The 25,708-nt window shown below is 45.4% G+C and overlaps 1 protein-coding gene across 5 annotated transcripts in view; it reads right to left on the bottom strand.

The window, feature by feature from the left end:
- TBC1D8 (TBC1 domain family member 8) overlaps nt 1-25,708 on the bottom strand; it is a 289,606-nt gene that overhangs the window by 52,341 nt on the left and 211,557 nt on the right. For all 5 annotated transcript variants that reach the window (XM_063953447.1, XM_063953449.1, XM_063953450.1 and 2 more), the window contains one exon: nt 24,208-24,337. In XM_063953447.1, coding sequence (XP_063809517.1) covers nt 24,208-24,337 — 130 coding nt within the window. The remainder of the gene's footprint in view (nt 1-24,207; nt 24,338-25,708) is intronic.

The raw sequence follows: 25,708 nt of genomic DNA, 5'->3' as shown, positions 1-25,708 counted from the left end.
AACCGGAAATCACCTTGGGTAAGAACTCCGCCTTTGTACGGAGTTCCGCTCTGTCTTCATGAAAATCGAGGAAAGGACTTTTACACAACAGAGACCCTCCTCGCTGAAGCTAAAGCCAAAAGCAGGGCCACTTTCCAGCTCAAGTATTTCAGATCTGCCCTTTCCAAAGGCTCAAAAATGGCAGATCTCAAAAATTCTAACACCAAATTTAGATCCCATGGGGCCGTGGGAGGACGAAACGGTGGTTGTATTCTCAACAAACCCTGCAAAAATGTCTGAACCTCCTGCAAGGCCGACAGATGTTGCTGAAAAAGGATCGCGAGGGCCGAAAACTGTACCTTCAAGGATCCTAATCTCAAACCACCATCCAAACCAATCTGGAGAAACTTCAACAGTCTAGTAAGGTGGAACTCTCTGGGATTCCAACCTTTAGGTTGACACCAGTCTATGTACTTCTTCAAGATTCTATAGTAGTGTGCTGCGGTGACTGGCATCCTTGCAGGTAACATGGTAGGAATAGCCGATTTCGGAATACCACTGTCTCTTAGTATCCTGGTCTTAAGAACCACGCCGTCAAACATAGACAGTTCAGATCTGGTTGAAGGCATGGGCCTTGTGACAACAGGTCCTCTCTCTGTGGCAGTTTCCAAGGATCTTCCGGCCAGGAGTCCCTTCAGGTCCGAGTACCAACTCCTGCGAGGCCAATCTGGGGCTATTAAAATCACCCACACTCTTTCCCGTTTGACCTTTTTTAACACTCTTGATAAAAGGGGAAACCGTGGGAAGACGTACACCAGATGGTATGTCCAGGGAATCGTCAGCGCGTCCACCACCTCTGCTGCTGGATCCCGCATCCTGGCCGCATATCTTGGCAGCTGATGGCTGTTCCAAGAGGCCATTAGGTCTATTAGCGGTAGACCCCCCCATCGTACTACTGCCTTGAATACCTGTGGATGTAGACAACATTCCCCTAGATGCATGTCTTGACGACTGAGGTCGTCTGCTTCCCAATTTTCCACTCCTGGAATGAAGACTGCCAACAGGATTATGTTGCGCTTTTCTGTCCAAGACAGAATCTTTGTGGCATCCTTTAAAGCCATGCAGCTTTTTGTTCCTCCCTGACGGTTTATGTATGCTGTCGCGGTCACATTGTCCGACTGCACTCTCACATGCTAAGCCCATAGTAGGTCTTTCTGCAAGAAGGAGTGCATTGTAAATGGCCATTAACTCCAGTACATTTATTGGGAGACTGATGGCTGTCCATTACTGCTCCCCATCCTCTGAGACTGGCATCTGCCGTCAAAATTTTCCAATACCAGATTCCAAACCTCTTTCCCGCTGCTAGGTTCGGACCGACCACCAAATTAACGAGGTCCTGGCCTGGGGCGACAAGCGAATCCTTCGGTGAAGAAGTAAATGCATGCCTGCCCCTGTGCAGTCAGAGTCAGCTGAAAGGGTCTGGAATGTAGTCTGCCGTATTGGATCGCTTTGACGGCTGCTACCATCTTTCCTAGAAGCTGTACACAAAGATGTAGAGAGACCGTCTGGTTCTGTAGAACATGACATACCATTTCCCTGATGTCCCAAATCTTGTCTTCTGGGAGAAACACCTTCAGTACTGTATCTAAAATGAGGCCCAGGAATTGAATCCTCTGCGTTGGTTGCAGATTGAACTTCATGAAATTTATTATCCAGCCGTGTCGAATCAGAAACTGATGAGTAATCTGAGCATCCTGGATCAACTGGTCCCAGAGAAGGTGGTCATCCAGATACGGTACTATTGTTATCCCTAACGATCTCAATTTTGCTACCATGACTGCCATGATCTTTGTGAAGACTCTCGGGGCTGATGATAGGCCGAACGGTAGATCTCTGAATTGGTAATGAGCTTTTCCCATAGCAAACCGTAAATAGGCTTGGTGCGGGGTCCCAATTGGGACATGGAGATACGCATCCTTTAGGTCCATCGACCACCGGCCCAAAGTAATTTCTTCTGACCGGCGGCTTAGTTTTAGGATACGTGGTAGGCAGAAAAGTAGATTTTCCTGCTGTTGCTTGCGAAATCCACTTGTCCAATTCTGGCCCAAATAAAGGTTCCCCTACAAAGGGGATCACACCTATCGCTTTCTTGGAATCAGAATCCACTTGCCATTCTCTGAGCCACAGAATCCTTCAGCCCTATATGGCCGAAGCAGAGATGCGTGAAGCTATCCTGCTAGCATCCTTTGTAAATTTGCAAATGTTTGTACCTAACTTACGGATATATTCCGCTAGCCGAACTATTTCTTCCTGGTTGTTATCTTCCGCTACTGCCTCAACAATCTGACCGGCCCATGCTACAATAGCCTTATTAACCCAAGCACTGACAATCGTCAGTGTGATGCTCCTGCAGCCACAAAGATAGATTTTAGTGCTGTATCCAATTTACGATCTGGCACATCCTTTAGTGTCGTCACGTTTGGTATAGGTAATATTGCCTTTTTCGACAGTATAGCCATGGAGGTGTCCACAATCGGTGGGACCTCTCACTTAGACATGGCACCCTTAGGCACTGGGTAATTAATCGTACATTTCTTGGGAATCTGGAAGCGCCTATCTGGCTGCTTCCATGCTTCTCCCATTTGATTCTGAGGAATCGGAAAAACTGCCGTTTGCAGTTTCTGAGACTCAAATAGGACAAATACTTTAGGTTCCTTAACCTCTTCCTCCTTGAAGTTAAGGACCTGCTTTTACCGCTTCAATAAGGGAATCTAACCCCTTGACCTCAGCGTCCTCCTCTTGAGGACTCACGTCAAATATTGCCTCAACTGACTCTCCCTCCTCATCTATGAGACCCTCCTCCTCTTCCGATTCTACTTATAGGATAGGGAGGGATCTCTTTACCGCTTTACGCACATTGTTTTCCACCTGTGCGGGCGGAGTTATTCTAATTAGGAATTCCTCCATAGTCTTGGAAAAACCTGCAGCCCATTCTAAATGTTGCTTGTGGGATTCCACTATTTCCTTAGAAATATATGCCAGGGCATGTTCCCATGACCCAGACGGACCACTGCTCCCTGGTTGAGTGTCCATTCCCAAACATGTGTCGCACACCCCGAAGCTGTCATCATTAGTGCTCTTTTTTTCACATTTTGAACATACATAACAAGTTTTTGTGGTCTTGGTTGGTGCTTTAGACATGTTAAAGACACACACACGCCAAACAGCAGTACTTTCACCCTATTAGAATAGGAAGAGAAAGACCGTATGGATATAGGGAGCAATGAAAAATTGAGAGTCACACAGATGGAACTAAATTTTACACACACAAAAAAATAAAATAAACAGTATAGCAGCCTGGGAAAGTAGAACTGCCTGAACTCACTCCTTCTTATCACTTTCAGAACTCTGGTAAGTAGTGGAAGTGGAGGAAACAGATATACGGACTGGTAAATCCATGGCGTCGTCAGTGCGTCCACTGCTGCCGCCTGAGGGTCCCTTGATCTGGAACAATAAAGAGGAGGCACCTTGTTGAGGCAAGAGACCAAAGATCTACCTGTGGACAAACCCACAATGGTGTTATGGAAACCCGTGGATGGAGACCCCACTCTCATGGGTGCAGGTCGTGTCGGCCTAGGAAGCTCGCTTCCCAGTCGTCCACTCCTCGAATGAATATGGCCTATATCGCCCTGCATTCCTTTCTGCCCAGAGGATTATATTGGAAACCTCTCTCATGACTGCTCAGCACTTTGGGGTTAATTCAGAGTTGATCGCAGCAGCAAATTTGTTAGCAGTTAGGCAATACCATGTGCACTGCAGGTGTGGCAGATATAACAGAGAGAGTTAGATTTGGGTGGGTTATTTTGTTTCTGTGCAGGGTAAATACTGACTGCTTCATTTTTACACAGCAATTTAGATTTTAAGTTTGAACACACCCACCCAAATCTAACTTTCTCTGCACATGTTATATCTGCCCCCCCCCCCCCTCCCCTCCTGCAGTGCACATGGTTTTGCCCAACTGCTAACAAATTTGCTGCTGCGATCAACTCTGAATTAGGCCCTTTGCTCCTCCTTGTCGGTTTATGTATGCAACCACCACAGCATTATCCGACTGAAACTGGATGGCCATCCAAAGTATATGGGAGGCTTGGAGTAGAGCATTATAGATCCCTCTGAATTCTAAGATATCTATCGGAAAGGACAGCTTCTTGGCCTGACCACCTTCCCTGAACTAAGCCCCTTGAGCCAACCTCTGAGACTCGCGTCTGTTGTCAACAGAATCCAGTCCTGAACTGCCTGCTACAACCTTCTACCAGGTGGGAGGTCTGCAACCTCCACAGGAGGGAAATCCTTGTATGCGGTAAGAGGCGTATGATCTTTTTCATATATATGTGTGAACCTGACCATTTGATTAGAAGATCCAGCTGGAAAGCCCGTGCGTGGAATCATCCATACTTAATTACCTCGTAGGAGGCCACCATCTTTTGCAGGTTTTGCGATATGAGATTCAAAGTTGGTCTTACTGAACCATCCAGTTTCGGTACCAAGACACAGATACGAGCAGTATCTCCCTGTACCGTAGATGAGGTGGATGCAGTGTAGTAAACATGAACACTCACTTGTATCTCTGGGAAACCAGATCTTTTACCCGGAGATCCAGGCAGGATCATCTCCAACTATGGCTGAAATAATTTAGACGGGCTCCTACCATGAGAACACTCAGGAGCGGAGAACCACCGTCGTGCTGAAGTCTTTGTGGAAACAGAACTAGTGCCCTGTTCCCGTGATCCTGTGTAACAGGACTGCGTGCTTCTCCCCTCGTACCTATTGCTGCGAATGAGGCCCCACTGGCGCTACTCTTAATCTTGAAACCCAAAGGACAACAGTGATGGCCCCGGCAAGCACTACTGGCGGGCTTAGCCGCGGCCGCAGCCACATGGATTTACCGGCAGTGATCCGTGAGATTCGTCTTTGAATACAATCTCACCTGTGAAAGGAAATCCTACCATTCAGCATGTACAAACCGCTGACATAACCACAAGATCTGCGAGCACAGACAGCCGTAGTAGTAGCTCGGGCATATATAATGCCTATGTTCTGTCAAAGTCAAAAATATTACATAGAGAGACCATATAAACTGCACACATATAAGCCGCTATACTTGCAAATATGCGCAGCGAGCACAGCAATATATGGAAACACACGCATTTGCTCGGACATGGCACAGAGATGGATTCGGCACTTGTTTCATACAGTACATGGTTATAATAATGAACAGCACCAGACACCAAGGAGATTTAGAATTGGCTAATGAATTAATGTCATGGATGTGTATCATTCGAACCGAACCAGATAAACACATCATGTTTGGTATTGAAGCAAGCAGAATGAGGTGTGGGTTAGTTTGAGGCCTGTTGTGTTGTTGTGGGACATTGCAGCGGATAGATATGATTATATGTATAAAAGCTAAGATCATATTGTTAGAACAATGGATGCTCAAGACAACCTTTTACTAAGTTTTCAGGGCTGAACCTGATTAGCACATACAAAGAGAATGGTGACTCAATACAAAGGAGAAAGAAAGACCCCTCCCCCAGGTACTGGTCAAACAGGAAGGTAGTGGTCAGGTGTGGCCTCAGAGAACAGATGTAATGTAGCTACACTCACACACACACACAGCTACCTAGCACCCAGCAGCATGGCGGCTGAATCCCCAGGACATCCTCCAAACTAAAGGCTAAGTATTGAACCTCACATGGCTAGATAAGGAAACAGATAGATTGCTTTCTGGTTTAAATAGGATATTGTAACTTGGTTGTGTGATTGTTGGGTGTTTGTGGATACTCTGTGAAGTCCGTGATGAATTGGAACAGTATACAATCTGTAGTATAGTATTTGTGGTATTTGTTTGCCTATGGAGATTTAAAATAGATTGTGCTGGTTAGTTATAATATATATATCCTGTTAATCATAAATACCACCATGCAGTTACGTTTGTGTTAATTACATTGTGATCTGGTCTTGTGATGAATATGCTCTGGTTATTGAGATACTGAAGTTGTTTGGGATGTGAAATTATGAGATGGTTCTAGGAAGTTGGATTACATTGTGAAAGGTGTTTTAGATGGTTTGGAATTGTAAAATCAGAACATATGCATTGTTTTGAGGCTTGGACATTTTGGAAGAAAATGGAGTCTTGTGTTTTCTGCTATGTGATTGTGGTTTAGTATAGAGTGCCATGTGTTTGGACCTGCAAATCTAAAATGGCTGCTGCTGGATGTCTTCCCCTCCCCCTTTCAGCCATGTGGTGTGGTCTTTGGAATCAAGTGGAGGTTTCTCAAAATGGAGTCTAGCTTCCATCCCATGCTGTATTCAGCATTGACTAACTGCGCAGCGATTGTCTCTCACATGTGTAGTTTTATCTGCAACCATGTTGTCTCTTATTTAATGTTATCATTGTCTTTCTGTGAGCCAATATCTCTCTCTCTCTCTCTCTCTCTCTGATCTGTTCTCTCATATCTCCCCTAGACTAGGCTAGTATTGTATTGTATTAGATAGTATTGTATTGTATTGCATTTAGGTCAGTGTAGTATTGTCTTTTTGTATTTATTGTTTAGTTCTGTGGTTAGGAAGTCTCTGTTATATTGTAGTGTATCAATTGTACTGTTATCCCCTTTTACAAGTATATTAGATATAATACAGTTAATAGGCTTTGGAACCTAAACCAGCATCTGTGTATTTTCTATAGTGTTAAGTGTTCACTTGAGCGTCGGTGACGCTCAAGCAGCTTTGTAGATAGTCAGGTTACACAAGGTTGCACTTACACCCTGTACTCACATTAAGGTATTCAGTGTATTTCATTGGTATAAGGTTTTAACATAAAGGTATAGTGTTGTAAGCGTCTGCATCGCTGGTGACCTCCTCGTGGTCTCGAGCGTATGCTACGCTACAGCGAATCATTCCCCTAGACATAACCAATAACGTGTCCTGTGATCGCTGGGCCGTGAGCGAACGTGACGCTTGAGCGTCTCGCCTACGGCTGAGCGATCGTTACGCAACTAGCGTACCATTACGGTACTTCTTAAGTAAACAGCGTACAGTGTTCTTAGCTTCATAAAGGGTTGTTATAAGGCAAAGGAATTTAGCATTGTCAATTGCGGGCTCGTCCTATACTTCTCATATCTGCACTAGGTAGATCAGCAGACATTATCCCTCCAGCAAAGGGTGGGAGGTTGTCTCACAGTGCTGACGGGATAAGCGTCTGCTTCGCTTAGATAAAGAGTGCTGAAGGAACCCGGTAACCGGAGGTAAGAACAGTACGCTATTGTCTTTGAAAATCTGGTTTTTATTTCAATTTGGTGCCAACTACACACTCAGGCCTAGAATAACTTTAGGAGTTTTGAATGATGACTTTCTTTGTGACAAGAGGCCGCATGGTCTGTCCACCATTTTGTGTGACCCTCATGGAGGTGGAAGGGGGAGGAGCAGCGGCCATTTTGGGAAGGTCAAAAATTTTTTTTTTTTTTCTGAGCGGCTGGTTTTCAGTTGACTCAGGAAACAATCAGCCATCCACTGTCAAAAAGAAATCATCATTTAATGAGGTTTTTTTTTTATGCATTTATTTAATCTATATCATAGTCAATCATAAGTAATAGTGATTGGTACTTATATGTAATTTCATATGCGTGTGCTTACATCAATGTATGTTATTAGATTAAATTTAGAATTGCATTTTCATCTGTGTAAGTTTCACATCTCACATTCCTGTTTGCCAATTTTATAGTTGATAGAAAGTGCTAAAAAGAGATTTGCTGTTATTTCATAGTAGAGGTGATAGTTAAAGTATAGAACAAACACACGGTTTGTCTGAGATACAAGGCAGTCAGTGTGGATTGCGGTAGATGATCAGGGATCACCTACATTGATAAATAAATATATTGTGTTACGGTGGATCCTTTGCATTGCGTACACGTGTCGCTAACAAAGACTAGCGTACGCAATCCAAAAGGCAGACGCACGCAGCGTTCATTACGCAACGTAGCGTCCGGTTACGCCCACGTAGCTCAAGTTGTGATAAAGTGAAGTAACGCAAAGGCGATAAGTAACGCACAGCGGTAGATAACGCGAAGCGGTAAATAACGCAAATCTATTTTTAGAAAATCTGAAATTTAGTTTAACAGATCCTGCTCCTAATTGGTAACACTGTTGGGCTAAAGACAAATTTCTGCGCAGAAATAGATATAGAAACAAAAGTGTACATGTGTTGAGTGAGTGTGTTTTGTATACAAAAGTTTATATAACTTTAAGGTGGAACCAAAAGGAAAGCCGGGTACTCGTCAAGGGACATACGTGTAAGTGACATATACGGTGGCCAGGGAGGCATCCCTGGTTAAATAATATTTGAGCATTAGAGTATAGCGGACCATAAGGTAACAAGACCAGGAGGTCATAAGGTAACAAGACCAGGAGGTCATAAGGTAACAAGACCAGGAGGTCATAAGGTAACAAGACCAGGAGGTCGTAAGGTAAAAGGTCCGCTATAAAAGTCCAGTGGCACAACGCCTGGGGTGTTGGTGCAGAACCCATATAGGCCATACAAGCTCTGGCTGAAGGAATCGCAGCCGGAAACATAGATTCCATTGATCTTTCAGTACATGACAAGTAGTGCTCGTATACTGAACGATTGGACCGCACGTTATTGTGTGCAGTAGTTAGTAATCTGACCTAATACCATTAGAGTAAAGTGGTCACAAACGCTATCTGTACATTCTGACGTGATTTGTGTAATTTTTTATTTTTGGAAGGGAAGTTCGCTGGTCACTCAGGAACTATCTAACAACCCCAACTTTACTGGAAAGAGTAAGTGTCCTGCGGGTAACCCTCATATGTTCCAGTAAACTAAAGGTTCACAGGGGCCCTAGGTTGGGTCCAGCAGCTCTGGCTACAGTGATTGCAGCACAGGCCAACGTGGGCGAGAAGTAAGTGGGGTACTTGATAAACCACCACCGCCGGCCTGCCCAAGGACATCTTGGTTTGTTTGTAAGGGTTCGCTGAAAGCCTTGATATTCAAGGAGGAATAGGCAACGCCTGCAGATTATGGGGGCCATTTGTTCAGGTAGGGGGCGATCAACCTCGGTTCGGGTTGATTCAGAGAACCGATCCATCGGGTCGGCACGATATGTGATGTGTAAGAAATATGGAAATCACGCTGAAGTTTTATGTGATGAATGGGAGAGAATGACTGTACAAGACAGGGACAAATTCCCAAGAATAGGTAGCTTCAGTCCAGTAGTGTTACAAAATTTAAGGAGGAGGATAAGTCTCATTGAACCAACGAAGAGACAAAATAAACATTATGAATATTTACAGTTATGGCAACAGGAAAGTGAATTACAAAAAGAGTCTATTGACTTTTCTGACTCTTATCTTGAGAGGAGAGATATGGCAGCAGGAGAGGAGTTGATTGCGGAGAGAAAAGCACAAAGGTGGAACAATAAAAACGCTCTTAGCAACTGTAATATAGATTATAAGAATAAGTGTAATAAATGTAACAATGATTATTGTAATACTGTTGAATGTACAACTATTAACCTGTGCAAGCTGCACCCCATGTCAAACCTCCCTCAGGAATACAAACAAGAAAGTGAGCCCAGAACGATGTCGGCACCTCTTCCAGAAGCCATCCTACAAGACATCCAGGTGGACACGACCAAATTGGTAAAGGCAATAATCAAACCCCCTAACGGAGGGTCAGGTGAGGTCGTGTCCACAGGTACGTACAATGTTTTATATCACGCACAAACAAATGTACCCCATATTATAAGACCAAAACAAGGTGATGTAATTGAGTTTAGTCCTGTCAGGGTGATCACAGTCCCCAATGGGAAGACTGACGATCAGGGAACCATTCCCGTCAAGGACAGTGCAATGCGCCATCCCTGGTCCCGGACAGAATTGAGATCAATCATGTCTGATTACCCAGATCCTAGGAAAGATCTAACTGTATGATCAAAGATTCACAGAAGGCATACCAACCCCCTAGACAACGACATAATCATGGTATCCAAGGAATCAGGTAGGTACAGGGAAAGCGGTTGATGGTGATGAGCATCCAAGCGTTTGAGGAGGCATCAAATCAACCAAAACCCCAGGCCATTGGCACATGGAGGAACTTAAGGATTTGTGATCTGTGCAAAAGAGAAGGGCATTGTGCTAGCAACTGTAATAACCCACATAAAGTTAGACCCCCTAGACCAAGAAATGAGCAAAATTACAATACACACCATTATAATCAAGGATCACATAGGCAGGAAAGGTGATTATTAGGAATGGAGGCAAGCCTGAAGTAACGGTTAATGAAGTGGGAGGTCATTCACTAAAGACACAGGAATGACCAGGTGAAAAGTTGTAAATGTATTTGTGAAAAATGTTTTTCTCTCCCTCTCTCTATCCCCATCTCTGACGATTATTGGTAAGAATTCAAACATTGCATATTCGCTTGGTCCTTGCAGAAGTCTACCAAACCCCAGCATGACCTATCCACCACAATGTATTCTGGCCAGATACAGACAGTGGAGTAATGCAGGTGCTGGTGGGGAGGGACTGCTCAAGGAGACCAGTAGACACATAGATATGACAGCCTGATAATCTGACAATGTTTTTCTAATGCTAACAATGTTTTCTTAATGTTGACAATGTTTAAAAATGCTTTGTTTCTCTTCTCTTATTGATGGTTATTGTCGAGTTATGTAATGTATATATGCACATGAATTGTTCTCTATCTCTTTTGTTTTTATTTTCTCTCTCTTCTCACTCATGTTTCCATGATTTAAAGATGGTATGTCACCCCTCAGTTGGACCAATGGTAATGCCAGATTTTTGCTCCTTACAGAAAGATCGTCGGTTAGGAAGGAATATTGCATCACCAGAATGATCGTTTTTGAAGACTGAGAGACAACACCTTTGAGAGGACAGCAGAACAAGAAGAACAACAAGACGAGAGAACTTATTATCGTAACGAGTTCTCTCCCCCTCAAACTGATTTTCTTATGCCCCATTTACAAATTTCTTCTTTTCTCCTCCTGTAAGATGGACTTGCCCCAAGAGACTGTGATATGGATTTTTCCCGTTAACCATGATGTTGACCAGAGCAGTCTGTTTCGGTGAGAGTACCAGTGAGGTCGAGAAAGGATCCAGAAAGGTCCTGATGACTGAGACGGAGGTGTAAATTTCCAATAGCAACCCAATCACCAAGCAAAGGCGAGTACCGGGCACGATCTAACAACCATGTTATTTGTAAACAACTGTGATGGATTGTTAGCTGAAGAAAATTGTATCTGTAGGCTCTGTGATAATCTGGTTGAAGATGGATGCATAAAGAAATGCCAATCTAGTTTTAATATCCATATAGACCGGCATCCATTGAGTGACTATCACTCCTTAGTGGGTAACGTGTTAAACCAAACAGATTGTTGGGTATGCTCTCAAGTACCTCAGGGTCACAGCAAATCAGGGCTAGTACCATTTCCTTTAACGTTAGGGGAGGTACTTGAGCTAAGTGGTGGGAGACCGGTGGACAGGAGGTTTAATATCTCCAGCCCTCCTAGTTTGAAGCTCCACCAATACCATGTGGATAGGTCCCTCATATGTTTTAACATCTCCAATCCCAGAAAACCGGGAAATTGGGAAGTGTCATGGAGCAACCTTACCATGACCTTTTCACACAGAGCAGATAGAATGCCTACAGATACAGAGCTCGTACGCCACATAGCCAGTAGAGGAAAATCTTTCCGGTATCGATATACCTTAGGGAATAGGATTACTAGAGTTGGAGAGGTATCACCAGGATACTGTGCTCATATCGTACAAACCGATACGTGCATTAAGCAGTTGGAAGAATTAGGGTCAGGAGATTTCACCTGGAAGGTTTGTAACATGGTCATGTCCTTCTCCGTCCCTTATGTTCTCCCCGATGATGCATATTTCATATGCGGGAGAAAGGCGTACAAATGGCTTGCCCCAAACTCTGAAGGATTGTGTTATATTGGAAAAGTATTGCCTGAAGTGATGACTGTTACACATGACAAAATGAAGGACATACACCGTGGTGCCCAAGCTCCTTATACTCACACTCATTACGAGCACCGAGTTAAAAGACAACTGTCAGAAAGGTTAGAGCATCCGGCCTCTGATCTTATCCATGAATCCACCGGGATTCAGGTTCTGGTAGCGTTAGATTTCACTCGTACCGCTCGGGGAGTGATGAATTATAGATACATTTCCGCACTCGCCAATTTGTTAGATAATATCACTGAAATGTATGATGACGCGTTTAGATACACTGGAAGAGAACTTCAAGCTTATAAAACAGAACTAGTTCAGCATAGGATGGTTCTTAATTATCTTACAGCAGTAACAGGCGGATATTGTGTTACATTGGCAACACAGTACGGCATAAAGTGTTGCACGTATATCACAAATAGCACCGAGGATCCGGTAGAGGTCATAGACCAAAAGATGGACGATATTCTCCAATTGAAGTGGGAATTTCGTCGAAAACACAATCTCACCCTTGCTGCTGTAGGTAATGAGCTGACTGGTTGGGTGTCATGGTTGAACCCGCGAAATTGGTTCTCCGGTTTAGGAGAGTGGGCTCAAGGAGTCATAATGGATGTTGGAAAGTTTCTACTATGTATCTTAGGTGTCGTTATATCGATTGGATTGATATTTAGATGCGGGCAGGCTTTAATGAGGTGCAAACAAAGTACAAAAGTGATGAGCTTGAGGAGTGAGGAAACTGTAATTAACCTGGATTTGATTTATGACCCAATGATAGAAACCAGAATGTGATTATACGGTCCGTTTCTTTCACCTGTTTTTCTGCTTTTTCTCCAAGATACAAAGACCCCCTTGGACGAGGAAGCTGACGAGACGAGATGTATACAGACAACAGACAAGCACCAAAGAAGAAGATTTGACAACTTTAAATATGGACACTTGATGAACTTTGCCATGGATCCCCAGTTTCCCTAGTATCTTTAAACTCACGCTAGCCCAACATTTTTGTAAATCTGATGGCTCAGACAAAGCTATTTGCTCATGCCTAAGGAGCAATACAGCGCAAAGAAGACGACTCTCAACAGATACCGAAAACAACTTCGACGACAGATGTACATTTCCCTGACATAGAATATCATTGCATTTTTCGTAAGTGTTCTTTATCTTCATCTCTACAACCCTCAGGTAACGACACACATAGACGATAGGGAATACAGGCACAGATATCAGCAACCACATACCTCCCCCATTCATGTATCATCAACTAAAATGTGCTCCCCCATTTTGTTACAACCACAGCCGAAATGAGCTCGGTAAAGTTTGACAGCCCATCCACAGACCCTTAGTACGGGATAAGAAGGAATTCAAATGTATACTTCGCAATACCTCGAAGCTTGATGTACAACACGTACGGCACGATGATACATGACCCCCCCAAACATGGATTCATACACACATGCTTCTGCTTTCTCACTAGGTCATACCCTCTTCACACCTTCTCCTCTCTCCTCCCTTACCCAACCATGGAAATGTATTAACCCCTGACATATATTTTTCTCTTTTTGAAATGTTTTAGGAAGTGGCAGTTATTGGTGACTGCCAAAGGGTGGACTGTCAAAGTCAAAAATATTACATAGAGAGACCATATAAACTGCATACATATAAGCCGCTATACTTGCAAATATGCGCAGCGAGCACAGCAATATATGGAAACACACGCATTTGCTCGGACATGGCACAGAGATGGATTCGGCACTTGTTTCATACAGTACATGGTTATAATAATGAACAGCACCAGACACCAAGGAGATTTAGAATTGGCTAATGAATTAATGTCATGGATGTGTATCATTCGAACCGAACCAGATAAACACATCATGTTTGGTATTGAAGCAAGCAGAATGAGGTGTGGGTTAGTTTGAGGCCTGTTGTGTTGTTGTGGGACATTGCAGCGGATAGATATGATTATATGTATAAAAGCTAAGATCATATTGTTAGAACAATGGATGCTCAAGACAACCTTTTACTAAGTTTTCAGGGCTGAACCTGATTAGCACATACAAAGAGAATGGTGACTCAATACAAAGGAGAAAGAAAGACCCCTCCCCCAGGTACTGGTCAAACAGGAAGGTAGTGGTCAGGTGTGGCCTCAGAGAACAGATGTAATGTAGCTACACTCACACACACACACAGCTACCTAGCACCCAGCAGCATGGCGGCTGAATCCCCAGGACATCCTCCAAACTAAAGGCTAAGTATTGAACCTCACATGGCTAGATAAGGAAACAGATAGATTGCTTTCTGGTTTAAATAGGATATTGTAACTTGGTTGTGTGATTGTTGGGTGTTTGTGGATACTCTGTGAAGTCCGTGATGAATTGGAACAGTATACAATCTGTAGTATAGTATTTGTGGTATTTGTTTGCCTATGGAGATTTAAAATAGATTGTGCTGGTTAGTTATAATATATATATCCTGTTAATCATAAATACCACCATGCAGTTACGTTTGTGTTAATTACATTGTGATCTGGTCTTGTGATGAATATGCTCTGGTTATTGAGATACTGAAGTTGTTTGGGATGTGAAATTATGAGATGGTTCTAGGAAGTTGGATTACATTGTGAAAGGTGTTTTAGATGGTTTGGAATTGTAAAATCAGAACATATGCATTGTTTTGAGGCTTGGACATTTTGGAAGAAAATGGAGTCTTGTGTTTTCTGCTATGTGATTGTGGTTTAGTATAGAGTGCCATGTGTTTGGACCTGCAAATCTAAAATGGCTGCTGCTGGATGTCTTCCCCTCCCCCTTTCAGCCATGTGGTGTGGTCTTTGGAATCAAGTGGAGGTTTCTCAAAATGGAGTCTAGCTTCCATCCCATGCTGTATTCAGCATTGACTAACTGCGCAGCGATTGTCTCTCACATGTGTAGTTTTATCTGCAACCATGTTGTCTCTTATTTAATGTTATCATTGTCTTTCTGTGAGCCAATCTCTCTCTCTCTCTCTCTCTCTGATCTGTTCTCTCATATCTCCCCTAGACTAGGCTAGTATTGTATTGTATTAGATAGTATTGTATTGTATTGCATTTAGGTCAGTGTAGTATTGTCTTTTTGTATTTATTGTTTAGTTCTGTGGTTAGGAAGTCTCTGTTATATTGTAGTGTATCAATTGTACTGTTATCCCCTTTTACAAGTATATTAGATATAATACAGTTAATAGGCTTTGGAACCTAAACCAGCATCTGTGTATTTTCTATAGTGTTAAGTGTTCACTTGAGCGTCGGTGACGCTCAAGCAGCTTTGTAGATAGTCAGGTTACACAAGGTTGCACTTACACCCTGTACTCACATTAAGGTATTCAGTGTATTTCATTGGTATAAGGTTTTAACATAAAGGTATAGTGTTGTAAGCGTCTGCATCGCTGGTGACCTCCTCGTGGTCTCGAGCGTATGCTACGCTACAGCGAATCATTCCCCTAGACATAACCAATAACGTGTCCTGTGATCGCTGGGCCGTGAGCGAACGTGACGCTTGAGCGTCTCGCCTACGGCTGAGCGATCGTTACGCAACTAGCGTACCATTACGGTACTTCTTAAGTAAACAGCGTACAGTGTTCTTAGCTTCATAAAGGGTTGTTATAAGGCAAAGGAATTTAGCATTGTCAGTTCTTAATTACCCCGCAAAGGAAGTTGGCCAACTCTTCAGCTGGTGATGCTTCCTCGTTAAAACCCTGCTAAAAGGTTACCTGCCCATGTACAAATGGCCTGTGTAATCCAGCAGCCTACAGGGATGGGTTTCTGAACCACCCCTGTGGCTATGTAAATATACATCAAGGTATTTACATGTTGCGGTTCCCATAGAGAGATAACCCCTTAAGCAGGTAGTACTATGTTCTTGGACAGTATTGATATCAAGGTATCTATTGTAAAGCCCAGTACCTACGGGCCGATGCAGGAGAGATGTGTGCTGAGCGAACCGCTCAGCACACATCTCTCCTGCCGCTCAGCACAGCGCGATCTGTGCTGAGCGTGCGGGGGGAGACGGGGGGGCCGCTCACTTCACCCAGCGTGCAGGCCAATCTAGCAGCAGGCCAATCTAGCAGCAGCGATAGCGATGTGCGGGGCCGCGCATCGCTATCGCTGAGGGGGCTACACACGGAGCGATCATGCTGATATTCTAAGCAATCTAGTCAGATTGCTTAGAATATCGCTCCATGAGTACCCCCCTTAAGGGAATTTCCCAAACCTTTTTATACACCGAAGGGAAGGGAAGGTCTGAAAAGATCATTTTACTCCTTAATGGAGATCTCCTGTAGAAAATTATCTGGAATATTTAACACATCCCTTATATCAAAAATAATTAACTCTACCCCCTAAGGTAGAATACTGTCCACTACTTTTAAAGAAGTACGAATTTCTCCCCCCTCAATCTCTGGCATCTCCTCATCAGATATTTAGTGGAGGACAAGGGATAACGCGAGTCTCTGCGTGTTAGATTAGAAGGGTGAGATGCCTGTCTGTACACTGTCTTTATACATTAGATCAGCAACAGACTTCCTAAGCTCCTGTATAGGAGTAGCAAGGAAAGATACATGCCAGACAAACATAATAATCAAGGACAGCAGGCTCACTAGGGATGGCCATCGACAATCGATGATTCAAAATCATCGATGGTCTATAGCCAATGTTGAATATTTTTACCATCGATGGTGTATAACTAGATGGTTATACACCATCGATTGTTGCTGTATGCACAATTATTTTTACCCCCACCGTTCAATTTTTGGGCTGCCTGTTGCTGCACAGGGCTGCTAGGCTGTCAGCCAGCAGCCCTGTGTAGCCTCCGGCTCTACTATGTGCAAGAGCCGGGAATGGGATGTCCCACCTCTTTAAGAGGCTGAACTGTCACTCACAGCTCAGCCCCGCCCCCAGCTCTTACACATTAGAAGAGCAACCAGCCGCGCATGCGCATAAACACTGATGGTAAAAACCATAGATGGTTATGCAAAGAATACTTAGCTGCCATTGATGGTTTGTCTCACCATTGGCATCGATGGTAACCATCGATGGCATTAACACCGATGGCCATCCCTATGGCACACTGTGTTTTCCCACTGCTGCCTGGTAGACAACAATGTTTCATATACAAGGTGGGGGATGGTAGCTGACAGTGAGACTACTCACTCTCACTGAGGAAAAACTCTGAGGAGAAGTCTGTGCCAGTGTTACCCAGCTTTGTGTAGAGATCCCACATGAATTTTATATTTATATATATATGAGAGAATCTGCAGAGGAAGGTGAAAACCTAATGAGGCAGACATTACACACAGCCTTTTTCACCATGCTGACAGGGAAACTATAATTCCCACATAACACAGACACAGGTACATGTGCCCAGCCTAGTATGTGTGGAGAAGACCCAGAAAGGAGGGACCAGCACACCAGCCTGAACAGACTCAGTAAGACTGTTAGGCTATCATAAGTGTCTGATATTGCGTCAGGAGCCAGTTTAAGATTCCTACAGCTGGGCTCTCCCCCTTACAACTCCCCTGCATCGAGTTTCAGGTTGCTGGAGTATCTCTGGAGGAGCTGGCAATCTTGCTGCAGCGCGGAGAATGCAGAAAATGGCGCCATGAAGCCTCTGGCCCCGCTCTGAGACAGCTCCGCCCTCTACAATGGCGCAGGAGCCGACATGATTTTTATACTGGCAAAGTCTCCCAATGTGTGCAAAATGAGGCACCAACACCTATTTTCACAACCGCTGGCCAGTCTGGAGGGGAGGGGGGTGGGGTGGCTACGGGATCACCCCAAGGGGAGTCCGTATGCCCGCCCCGCGATCGCGCCGCATATAGAACCGGGGCCCCCGCAAGCAGGGTCCACGGTTGTCACTCATCACTCTGCTGACCTTCAGGCTCTGTACCGGGGGGGTGCGGCGTGCTGCGAGTGTGTGCGCAAGAGCGCAATGCCTGCAGTACACTGACCCTCAGGACCACTGTCCTGTCAGCGGGACCAGACTCAGCACCTCCAGGTGTCTGTCCCCCCTCCCCCAGTGTCCCTCAGTGCAGGTAGGCCCAACAGCCTACCTGAAAATAATAACCGTTTAATAAAAACTGAAGAAAAAAATCCTCTGGCGTGTGCATCCTCTCCTGAGGGCGCATTTTTTTTTTAAAACTGAGCTGTGGGGGAGGGCATAGAGGGGAGGAGCCAGCATACCCTGTTTAAAGAATTTAAACTGCACCGGCTCCTTTGGACTCCATCTATACCCCATCGTACTAAGTGACTCAGTATCCCTTATGGATGTTAGAGAAAAAATAAGATTTTAAACCTACCGGTAAATCTATTTCTCCTAGTCCGTAGAGAATGCTGGGGACTCCGTAAGGACCATGGGGTATAGACAGGCTCCGCAGGAGATAGGGCACCTAAAAAGAACTTTGACTATGGGTGTGCACTGGCTCCTCCCTCTATGCCCCTCCTCCAGACCTCAGTTAGAGAACTGTGCCCAGAGGAGATGGACAATACAAGGCAGGATTTAGAAATCCAAGGGCAAGATTCATACCAGCCCACACCAATCATACCATGTAACCTGGATCATACATAACCAGTTAACCGTATGAACAACAACAACAGTAACGGTCCAAGACCGAATTCAACTGTAACATAACCCTTATGTAAGCAACAACTATATACAAGTCTTGCAGAGTTTCCGCACTGGGACGGGCGCCCAGCATCCTCTACGGACTAGGAGAAATAGATTTACCGGTAGGTTTAAAATCTTATTTTCTCTTACGTCCTAGAGGATGCTGGGGACTCCGTAAGGACCATGGGATTTATACCAAAGCATCCAATCGGGCGGGAGAGTGCGTATGACTCTGCAGCACCGACTGAGCAAACGCTAGGTCCTCATCAGCCAGGGTATCAAACTTGTAGAATTTAGCAAAAGTGTTTGACCCCGACCAAGTCGCCGAGACGCCTCGGGCAGCCGCCCAAGAAGAGCCCACCTTCCTAGTGGAATGGGCCTTAACCGAATTTGGTACCGGCAATCCAGCCGTAGAGTGAGCCTGCTGAATCGTATTACAGATCCAGCGAGCAATAGTCTGCTTCGAAGCAGGTGCGCCAATCTTATTGGCCGCATACAGGACAAACAGAGCCTCTGTTTTCATAATTCTAGCCGTCCTGGCTACATAAATCTTTAAGGCCCTGACTACGTCCATGGATCTGGAATCCTCCAGGTCACTTGTAGCCACAGGCACCACAATAGGTTGATTCACATGGAATGAAGAAACCACCTTAGGCAAAAATTGCGGACGTGTCCTCAATTCAGCTCGATCCACATGAAAAATCAAGTAGGGGCTTTTGTGTGACAAAGCCGCCAATTCTGATACTCGCCTTGCTGATGCCAAGGCCAACAACATGACCACCTTCCAAGTAAGAAATTTCAACTCAACCTTGTTAAGCGGTTCAAACCAGTGTGATTTTAGGAACTGCAACACCACGTTGAGGTCCCACAGTGCCACTGGAGGCACAAAAGGAGGCTGGATGTGTAGCACTCCCTTTACAAACGTCTGGACTTCTGGAAGAGAAGCCAATTCCTTCTGAAAGAAAATCGAGAGGGCCGAAATCTGAACCTTAACAGAGCCTAATTTCAGGCCCATATCCACACCTGTCTGTAGGAAGTGGAGAAAACGACCAAGATGAAAATCTTCCGTAGGTGCATTCTTGGTCTCACACCAAGACACATACTTTCGCCAGATACGGTGATAATGCTTAACAATCACCTCCTTCCTAGCCTTTATTAAAGTAGGGATGACCTCTTCCGTAATCCCCTTTTTCACTAGGATTCGGCGTTCAACCGCCATGCCGTCAAACGTAACCGCGGTAAGTCCTGAAATACACAGGGCCCCTGTTGCAACAGGTCTTCCCTCAGAGGAAGAGGCCAGGGATCTCCTGTGAGCATCTCTTGTAGATCTGAGTACCAGGCCCTTCGAGGCAAGTCTGGGACAACGAGTATCGTCTGTACTCTTCTTTGCCTTATGATCCTCAACACTTTTGTGATGAGAGGAAGAGGAGGAAACACGTAGACCGATTTGAACAACCACGGTGTTATCAGAGCGTCTACTGCCACTGCCTGAGGGTCCCGAGACCTGGCACAATATCTCCGAAGCTTTTTGTTGAGGCGTGACGCCATCATGTCTATTTGAGGAGTTCCCCAAAGACGTGTTATGTCTATAAAGACTTCTTGATGAAGTCCCCACTCTCCTGGATGGAGATCGTGTCTGCTGAGGAAGTCTGCTTCCCAGTTGTCCACTCCCGGAATGAAGACAGCCGACAGAGCGCTTACATGATTTTCCGCCCAGCGAAGAATCCTGGTGGCTTCCGCCATCGCGACTCTGCTTCTTGTCCCGCCTTGGCGGTTCACATGAGCCACTGCTGTGACATTGTCTGATTGAATCAGAACCGGTAGGTTTCGAAGAAGCCTCTCCGCTTCTCGAAGGCCGTTGTAAATGGCCCTGAGTTCCAAACATTGATGTGTAGACAGGACTCCTGGTCTGACCAAAGTCCCTGAAAGTTTTTTCCCTGTGTGACCGCTCCCCATCCTTGGAGGCTCGCGTCCGTTGTAACCAGGATCCGGTCCTGAATTCCGAACCGGCGACCCTCCAGCAGGTGAGCACTTTGCAACCACCACAGGAGAGACACTCTGGGCCCTGGGGACAGAGTTATTTTCCGATGTAAGTGCAGATGGGACCCGGACCACTTGTCCAGAAGGTCCCATTGAAAAGTCCTTGCATGGAACCTTCTAAAGGGAATAGCCTCGTAGGCCGCCACCATTTTTCCCAGAACTCGAGTGCATTGGTGAACGGACACCCTTTTCGGTTTTAGCAGGTCTCTGATCATGTTCTGGATGTCCTGGGCTTTCTCTATTGGGAGGAAGACCTTCATTTGTTCCGTATCCAGTATCATACCTAGGAACGGTAGTCGAGTTGTCGGAATCAACTGTGACTTCGGTAGATTTAAAATCCAACCGTGTTGCTGGAGCACTCTCAGAGAGAGCGCCACACTGCTCAGCAATTTCTCCCTTGATCTCGCTTTTATCAGGAGATCGTCCAAGTATGGGATAATTGTGACTCCATGCTTGCGCAGGACCACCATCATTTCCGCCATTATCTTGGTGAAAATCCTCGGGCCGTGGAAAGTCCGAACGGCAACGTCTGAAATTGGTAATGACAATCCTGTACAGCGAATCTCAGGTATTCCTGATGGGGGGCATATATGGGGACATGAAGGTATGCATCCTTTATGTCCAGAGACACCATAAACTCCCCCTCCTCCATGTTGGCTATTATCGCTCTGAGTGATTCCATTTTGAATTTGAATCTTTTTATGTACAGGTTTAGGGATTTCAGATTCAAAATAGGTCTGACCGAACCGTCCGGTTTCGGGACCACAAATAGGGTTGAGTAGTAACCTCTTCCCTGCTGGTGCAAGGGAACCTTGATTATCACTTGCTGTATACACAGCGTTTAAATTGCAGCTAACACTGCATCTCTTTCCGATGTGGAAGCTGGTAGGGCCGATTTGAAAAATCGGCGCGGGGGCACCTCCTCGAATTCCAGTTTGTACCCCTGGGAAACTATTTCCAACACCCAGGGATTCAGGTCTGATCTGACCCAGGTCTGACTGAAAAGTCGAAGACGTGCCCCCACCGGTGCGGACTCCTTCCGGGGAGCCCCAGCGTCATGCTGTGGGTTTTGGAGCAGCCGTGGAGGACTTTTGGTCCTGGGCACCTGCCGAGGCAGGTGCTCTTTTGCCTCTGCCCTTACCTCTGGCGAGGAAAGAGGATCCCCGACCTCTTCTGGACTTGTGCGACCGAAAGGACTGCATCTGATAGGGTGTTACTTTCTTTTGCTGTTGGGGAATATATGGTAAAAAATTTGATTTACCTGCTGTAGCTGTGGAAACCAGGTCCGTCAACCCATCCCCAAACAATACCTCACCCTTATAGGGTAGAACTTCCATATGTTTTTTTGAATCCGCATCACCCGTCCATTGGCGAGTCCATAAGGATCTTCTCGCCGAGATAGACATGGCATTGGCCCTAGAAGCTAGCAGTCCAATGTCCCTTTGAGCATCCCTCATAAATAAGACTGCGTCTTTAATATGGGCTAGAGTTAAGAATATAGTATCCTTATCCATATTATCAAATTGATCTGTCAGCTCATCTGTCCAAGCTGCAATTGCGCTACACACCCATGCCGACGCAATTGTCGGTCTTAGCACAGCACCCGTATGAGAATAAATACACTTTAAGGTAGTTTCTTGCCTGCGATCTGCAGGGTCCTTAAGGGCCGCTGTGTCAGGAGACGGTAGCGCCACTTTCTTGGACAAGCGCGTCAGGGCCTTGTCCACAGCGGGGGGGTGATTCCCAAATCTCCCTGACCTGCTTAGGGAAGGGGTATGCCATATAAATTCTTTTGGGGATCTGCGGTCTCTTTTCCGGAGTCTCCCAAGCTTTTCCAAAGAAATCATTTAATTCATGAGATGTGGGAAAATTAATAATCTGTTTCTTTTCCTTAAACATGTGTACCCTTGTGTCGGGAACCGAGGGTTCATCCTCAATATGCAACACATCCCTTATTGCCACAATCATACACTGAATGGTTTTAGTCACCCTAGGGTGCAATTTTACTTCGTCATAGTCGACACTGGAATCAGAATCCGTGTCGGTAGTAGTGTCTTGTGTTAAGGGACGCTTTTGAGACCCCGAAGGGCCCTGTGAATCGGTCCAATCCGAGGATTGACCCCCTGATGTCCCCCCTAATTCAGCCTTATCAAGCCTTTTATGTAAAGATGCCACACTTGCATTCAACATATGCCACATGTCCATCCATTCCGGAGTCGGCACAATCGACGGGGACACACCACTCATTTGTTCCACCTCCTCCTTGGAGAAGCCTTCCGCTTCAGACATGTCGACACCACGTACCGACACCCCACACACACAGGGATTACCCTACAAGGGGACAAAACCCCAACCAGGCCCTTAGGAGAGACAGAGAGAGAGTATGCCAGCACACACCCAGCGCTTAATAACACTGTGGAAAAATATGACCAGATAGCGCTTTTTTATATAATAATATTCCAATTCCCACTCACTGCGTCGCCAATGTGCCCCCCTCCTCTTTTTTCCAGCCTGTGAAGTTCAGCAGGGGAGAGACCAGGGAGCCAGCGTTCAGCATGCAGCTTCTGTGGAGAAAATGGCGCTGGTTAGTGCTGAGGATCAAGCCCCGCCCACCCGACGGCGGGCTTCGGTCCCAGTGCTTTTTTTATTAAAATGGCGAGGGATTCTTGGATTTACTGCCTCCGCAGCCTAATCCATCTTAACGTGCCCAGAAGTAAGGAATATTGCTGCCCAGGGCGCCGCGCAGCGCCCCCCCCCCCCCCCCCGGCGCCGCGCCCCCCCCCCAGCGCCCTGCACCCTTCAGTGCTGCTCTGTGTGTGTCTGTGTGTGTATAGTGGGAGCAATGGCGCGCAGCGGTACCTCATGAAGATCTGATGTCTTCTGCCGCTGCCGCCTGATGTCTTCTGCCTTCTCATACTCACCCGGCTTCTATCTTCGGCATCTGTGAGGAGGACGGCGGCGCGGCTCCGGGACGAACCCCAGGTGAGACCTGTGTTCCGACACCCTCTGGAGCTAATGGTGTCCAGTAGCCTAGAAACAGAGCCTAACCGTAAAGCCAGCCCTGCTTCTCTCTCTCCTCAGTCCCACGATGCAGGGAGCCTGTTGCCAACAGGACTCCCTGAAAATAAAAAACCTAACAAAATTCTTTTAAAACTGAAAACTCTGGAGAGCTCTCTGCAGTGTACCCTTTCTTCTCTGGGCACAGAATCTAACTGAGGTCTGGAGGAGGGGCATAGAGGGAGGAGCCAGTGCACACCCATAGTCAACGTTCTTTTTAGGTGCCCTATCTCCTGCGGAGCCCGTCTATACCCCATGGTCCTAACGGAGTCCCCAGCATCCTCTAGGACGTAAGAGAAATAAATGTGACCAGCAGTTACATTATAGATTGGCGATAAAGGGACAGGTACAGTATATACTGCGGTATATTCTGTTTCAGGACCCTACCACATACAGATCACTGTGACCTGGGGCTTATTTTACACACTGATTTACATACCTCATATGAATCCCGTATTAAATCTGAAATCTCTGTTACAGGGTATGCCTCCTGCTCATTGTTCAAAAAACTATGCAAGTTCCCAGTCTGTGGCAGTGGGCTCTCCTCATTCTTCACATGGTCCAGAAATCTATTCAGAGGAACATTTTTCATTAGCATGTGATGATTCGTAGAAGAGCTACGTTGACAAATAAGTATCACAGTAATGCTATAAATAGAACCATTACAATGCACACTAACATAAAGCCTTAAGATTTATTATGTAGTTACCTTACTATATGCACCCGCCAGCCATAACATTAAAACCACCTACTTAATATCGTGTAGGCCTACATGCCACCAAAACAGAAATGACCCATTGAGGCATGGACTCCACAAGACCTCTGAAGGTGTACTGTGGTATCTGGCACCAAGACTCTTGTGTATAATTTTTAAAGTCCTGTAAGTTGCAAGGTGGGCCTTCATGGCTTGGACTTTCATTTCTAGCACAGCCCACAGATGCTGAATTGGACTGAGATCAGGGGAATTTGGAAGCAAAGTCACCACCTTTGTCATGTTCCTCAAACCATTCCAGAAAATTTTTTGCAGTATGCCAGGTGCATTATCCTGCTGAAATAGGAATACAGTTGCCATGAGGAGGTGCACTTTGTCTGCACAATATTTAGGTAGGTAGTAGGTGCCAAAATAACATGCCAAGACCCAAGGTTTCCCAGCAGAACATTGCCTAGAGCATTAGACTACCTTAATTAATTAAAGCAGACCAGGCAGCCTTTAGCCATTGCTTCATGATCCAGTACTGGTGCTCATGTGCCAGCATGAACTTTTTCAGTATCTACAATAGCTATTTTGTGAGATAGGACCAGATGGGCTAGTCTTTGCTCCTCAAGCAATCAGTGAGCCTTGAGCCTGTTGCCGGTTCACCAGATGTTATTCCTTGGACTACTTTTGGTACGCTAACCACAGCATACTGGGAACACTCCACAAGACCTACCATTTTGGAGATGCTCTGACCCAGTTGTCTAGCCATCACAATTTGGCCCTTGTCAATGTCACACAGATCCTTACGCTTGCCGATTTTTCTGCATCCAAAACATCAACTTCACTTGCTGCCTAATATATCCCACTGCATGACAGATGCCATTAAAACGATATAATCAATATTATTCACTTCACCTGTCAGCAGTTTTAATGTTATGGCTGATGGGTGTAGCGGACTATGATCATTTGCATTAAATGTGTGTATTGGTATTGTAATACACTCTATAAAGACAAAAGTGATTGGGCATTGACGGCAAACAGAGAACAAGATTTTATTGACGTCAGTACTTTGTAGGTCCACGACATGCAGTGATTACTGCAGACAACTTTCATGGCAAACTGTCCACAAGTTTCTGGACAACAGCAGGTGGTATATGTTTTGGCATTCCACCTTAAGTACAGTGATCATCTGCGACACTGAAGAAGGTCAAGTTGGTCTAGTACGCACCCGTCACTCCAATTC

Source organism: Pseudophryne corroboree, chromosome 2, assembly GCF_028390025.1.
Source record: "Pseudophryne corroboree isolate aPseCor3 chromosome 2, aPseCor3.hap2, whole genome shotgun sequence".
NCBI classification, from domain to species: domain Eukaryota; kingdom Metazoa; phylum Chordata; class Amphibia; order Anura; family Myobatrachidae; genus Pseudophryne; species Pseudophryne corroboree.
Note: the sequence above shows the minus strand (reverse complement) of the source record. Positions and strands in the feature narration are given on the sequence as shown.